General features: G+C 31.8%; 1 protein-coding gene across 4 annotated transcripts in view; it reads right to left on the minus strand.

Annotated features, from left to right (window-relative positions):
• The window catches only part of LOC107696831 (tropomyosin alpha-1 chain-like), a 21,072-nt gene extending 17,062 nt beyond the window's left edge, over positions 1–4,010 (minus strand). For 2 of the 4 annotated variants that reach the window (XM_016497353.1, XM_016497360.1), the window contains exon 1: positions 3,664–3,938. In XM_016497353.1, coding sequence (XP_016352839.1) covers positions 3,664–3,777 — 114 coding nt within the window. In that variant the 5' untranslated portion in view covers positions 3,778–3,938. The other 2 variants (XM_016497344.1, XM_016497335.1) reach the window with 2 other exon arrangements.
• Positions 4,011–5,581: the final 1,571 nt, after the last annotated feature.

The following is a 5,581-nucleotide window of genomic DNA, read 5'->3' on the forward strand; positions in this document are numbered from 1 at the left end:
ACAAAGTTTCCTGTAAGGGGTAGGTTTAGGTGTAGGGTTGGTGTAGGGCAATAGCACATACAGTTTGTACAGTATAAAAACCATTACGCCTATGGAATGTCCCCATAAAACATGGAAACGTGTGTATTTTCAGATCATGCTAACAGTCCATCTGCACTAATGAGGCCATAAATATGATCAGACAGCTCAGCATTATTACACTGTGATCAATGAGCGTGTCCTCAGAGACGTCTGTCTGTGCAGCTGCAGCTAAACATCACTGATGTGTGATTATGTCAGACTGACAGGATCTATTCCACCTGACACACGTATGAGCAGCAGATCTGTGTTTGTCTGCATCACTGACCTGGAATTCTGTTTGTGTGATTCTAATTCTAGAATCTGCAATCTTCTGATCATCAACACTTACATTCCATCAGCGTCTCCAGTGAGCAGTTACAACATGGCAAAACTAAACCATGTCTGAACTCAGAGTCTTTTGCAGTAATTATCATTATTTATTATATTGTATTAATTGAAGCTAAAGATATATATAGCAAATGTTTTCAAAACAGATTAATCCGATTTATTTGATTTGTTGTTGTTTGTTGTAGATCTGATCTGTGATTAAAATCTCCAGCTTCAATTAATACAATATATATTATTACACTATACAATATGAAGATAGTTACTGCATATGAGATAGTCCCTGAGCTGCAGTTCTAAATAATATGATATATATGATATGATATGATATGATATGATATGATATGATATGATATGATATGATACGATACGTTACGATATACAATGAACCAGGCATACAGGTGCATCTCAATAAATTAGAATGTCGTGGAAAAGTTCATTTATTTCAGTAATTCAACTCAAATTGTGAAACTTGTGTATTAAATAAATTCAATGCACACAGACTGAAGTAGTTTAAGTCTTTGGTTCTTTTAATTGTGATGATTTTGGCTCACATTTAACAAAAACCCACCAATTCACTATCTCAACAAATTAGAATATGGTGACATGCCAATCAGCTAATCAACTCAAAACACCTGCAAACGTTTCCTGAGCCTTCAAAATGGTCTCTCAGTTTGGTTCACTAGGCTACACAATCATGGGGAAGACTGCTGATCTGACAGTTGTCCAGAAGACAATCATTGACACCCTTCACAAGGAGGGTAAGCCACAAACATTCATTGCCAAAGAAGCTGGCTGTTCACAGAGTGCTGTATCCAAGCATGTTAACAGAAAGTTGAGTGGAAGGAAAAAGTGACCTGTATTTGGTTAATCTTTGTTAACATTTGCTGTTGATAAAATGAATTTATGCAAGATATTAATAATGTAACAGCTGATTTTAAATTAAGGCATTTTAATTACAAAATAAAATAAAAAAAACATTTTTGTATTATTATTAATAAGAGTACTACTTTATTAAAAATAAAAAAGACTTTTATTAAAAATATTTTATATAATTTATTAATATGTAATTTTGTAATTATTTTATTTATTTCCATTGTAAGATGTAGAGTTCCACGTGCAATTTTGACCTTTTTTTCTCCTAACCACTTGCTATTCTGTATACAATGATCAGAGTTAAAGTAAATAACATAAACATAAATAGTTAAATAAGATAATAACACATGTATCTAGTAAAGATTAGCAATAAAAAAAATAAATGCTAAAATATGCACTCTTAAACATAAAGAACCATTCCTGGCTCACCAAAGAACCTTTCAGTAAACTGTTTCTTAAAATAACCCCTTTTTTCTTAATGAAGAACGTTTTACAAATCTAAAGAGCTTTTTCCATTATATAAAGAACCTTTTGTGGAGGGAAAGATTCAATGGATGTTTAAGGCTCTTAAACATTCAGTAAAGAGGCTTTATTTTGAATAAAGATTTTGACATGGAATAGTCAAAGTCAAAAACTGTCAGGCATCCATTTAATGTCCCATAAGAACAGCTCATGAGTGAAATGAAAATGTTTAGAATCCAGACATATTGTATCTCTGAAATGTTTGGGGATGTTGAGAGATTTGTGGGATGCTGCACTCCAGAGAGTCATAAACATCTCCAAACACAGAGAAACAGCTGGCACGCTTCTGGATTATTCCTGTGCTCCCTAAAGTCCTCACCATCCCCGCGGATGCCCGGAATGTCTGGGAATGACGCCACCCTCCTTCAGTTTCCCTTATCCAGAACCAGTCAACCATGCCATATTGCCAAAAATATAGAGAATTATTCACATTTAGAGATTTAGAGACTGCACTTATGGTTCCATGAAGAACTTTTATCATCAATGGAATCTCTCCATTCCACAAAAGGTTATTTATAGTGAAAAAATGTTCTTTAGATTACTAGAATGTTCTTCACACTAAGAAAAAAGTGGTTCTTTTAGGAACTGATCACTGAAAGGTTCTTTGTAGAACCCAAATGTTCTTCTATGGTATCACTGCAAAAAAAATCTTCTGATCCTGGGCCTTCATCAGTCAATTTCATGAGTTGCTTTCTGGGATGCATGTAAACTACTGAAGGAGGAACATGTGCACCGGACACTTGATTACACTTTTCCACAACAAAACAAAACAAAACAAAACAAATAAATAAACAAATAAATAAATAAACAAATAAATAAAATAAAATAAATAAAATAAATAAATAAAATAAAATAAATAATAAAATACATACATACATACATACATACATAAATACTCTTAGTTTTGTTTTTAAAAAAAGTTATATTTTCCTCCAATTTATAGTATCCAGTATCAATCAGAAATGTCAAAAAAAATCTAAAATCTATGTTAACAAAAAAAAAAACATCTTAAATCTATTTGGATGGATGGATGGATGGATGGATGGATGGATGGATGGATGGATGGATGGATGGATGGATGGATAGATAGATAGATAGATAGATAGATAGATGGCAATTTATTTATTTTATTTAGTTTATTATTAAATAATTAAAAAATAATAGAAAAAAACTATTTTGCAGAAAAATCCTGAAAAAACGTGTATGATCTACTTTGAAACTATTTTCACTCAGAAATTGCTAGTAAACTTCACAAACAATTCAAAGAAACAGCAAGTAACACTGAATTAAATGTGAAATTTTGAAGTACACTCTTAAGAATAAAGGTGCTTCAAAAGCTTCTTCAAGTGATGCCATAGAAGAACCTTTTTTGGTTCCACAAAGAACCATTTAGTCAAAGGTTCTTTAAAGAACCATCTCTTTCTTACCTTTTTATAATCTGAAGAACCTTCTTTCGCCACAAAGAACCTTTTGTGAAACAGAAAGGTTCTTCAGATGTTAAAGGTTCTTTATGGAACCATTTAGACAAAAAGGTTATTCTATGGCATCGTGAAGCACCTTTATTTTTAAGAGTGTAGACTGAAATAGTAATTACTTGTAAAATGTGATCAAATAATATTTGATGAAAAGTCTTTTTTTAGTGTTCAAAACTCATTTTAAGCAGTTATATAGAAGGCTTTAGAGTAAAATATTTTTAAAAATCATGAAAAACATCATTTCAGTAAAGTATCCAAACTTTTAAACAGCATACAGTATATATGAAAGTAAAACCATCTGATAGCATCACTGTACAATGGCATCACAAGCACTTTCTGTAAGGATCGTCTCACTGAACTCATCAGTCTCAGATCCGAGTCTCACCTGTTTGCACTTGTCTTCTGCTGCCTTCTTATCAGACTCGGCCTGCTCCGCTCGGTCGATGGCGTTCTCCTTATCCAGCTTCAGCATCTGCATCTTCTTCTTAATGGCCTCCATTTTTCTCTATCTGCTCTTGGAGTTTCTTACAGGAGAGAACGAAGAGGAAACCGAGAGCCTCCGGGATCTAGAGCAAAGTCAGACAGAGAGAGGATTCACAGCGCTTTTCCTCGTCAGATGACGCCAGACAGCGGGAGAAAGAGAGAGAGTCCACACTGAAACACAACCTGAGCTGGAGGAGACGAGTCTCGTTCCCTGGTGGCCTCCACCTCCCTGTTTGAACCCCTTCCTCAACACACACACACAAGCACCAAAATGTGCAGCTCCCCCTCCTCAAGCAAACTTTTTAGCCACAGAACGTCTCAAAGTCAGCCGATTCCCTTATTTGGAGCGAGTGCATGAAGCAAGATGTGCTTCAGAGGGTTTAGTGGCTCCTCAAGCCTCATTAAACTAGTCAAACTGACCCTGTTTACTTGCTTAAAAACACAGCCCTGGTCTTACTGTGAATGATTCATTAATGCATGTGAGTGGTTTATCAAACTGCAGTCACTTGCTCTGATTCTTCTGATTCTTCTGATTCTTCTGATTATTCATCAATACCTTTTATTTTTCAATCAACATTCTGGTATTTAACAAATTAACACCCATTTTTCATGATTTAATAAATATAATAAATACATTTCACACTATATTTTTCATCATTGAGTGTCCTGTTTCAATCAGAAATATCACAGAATTTCAAAAAAATCTAATCTAAAATCTAAATGTGGTTAGTTTCATAAAAAAATAATTAAGTAATAAATCATTAATTTGGAACATTTAAATATGCAAACAATAAATAAATAAATAAATAAATAAACAAATATCAAATAAACAAAATAAAATTAAAATTTTCATTTTTATTATTATATTTTAAAAAACTTTCTGCTTACATAGGCTGTGTGTGTGTGTGTGTGTGTGTGTGTGTGTGTGTGTGTGTGTGTGTGTAAATTTTTAATGCAAGGATTTTAGCCACAGAACGTCTCAAAGTCAGCCGATTCCCTTATTTGGAGCGAGTGCATGAAGCAAGATGTGCTTCAGAGGGTTTAGTGGCTCCTCAAGCCTCATTAAACTAGTCAAACTGACCCTGTTTACTTGCTTAAAAACACAGCCCTGGTCTTACTGTGAATGATTCATTAATGCATGTGAGTGGTTTATCAAACTGCAGTCACTTGCTCTGATTCTTCTGATTCTTCTGATTATTCATCAATACCTTTTATTTTTCAATCAACATTCTGGTATTTAACAAATTAACACCCATTTTTCATGATTTAATAAATATAATAAATACATTTCACACTATATTTTTCATCATTGAGTGTCCTGTTTCAATCAGAAATATCACAGAATTTCAAAAAAATCTAATCTAAAATCTAAATGTGGTTAGTTTCATAAAAAAATAATTAAGTAATAAATCATTAATTTGGAACATTTAAATATGCAAACAATAAATAAATAAATAAATAAATAAACAAAAAAACAAACATGCACAAGGATATAGTTTATTATATATAATTTATTATTAAATAATTAATTTAGAACATACAGTTTATTTTTAAATAATTAAAGCAACATTTCAATATGTAACAAAATTTACTTTAGCACAAAAATAAAAATTATTTTATTATTTAATAAATACACAAATGTATACATTACATATAATTTAGTATTAAACTATTTTGCAAAAAATCTCATCTTAGACTTTCATTTAATTACATAATAGAAATATATCATTTAAAATGTTATTAATAATTAATTAATTAAAATTCATTACTATTTTAAATTGTGTGTATATATATATATATATATATATATATATATATAA

This window comes from Sinocyclocheilus anshuiensis, unplaced genomic scaffold (assembly GCF_001515605.1).
Source record: "Sinocyclocheilus anshuiensis isolate Anshui unplaced genomic scaffold, SAMN03320099.WGS_v1.1 scaffold217, whole genome shotgun sequence".
NCBI classification, from domain to species: Eukaryota; Metazoa; Chordata; class Actinopteri; order Cypriniformes; family Cyprinidae; genus Sinocyclocheilus; species Sinocyclocheilus anshuiensis.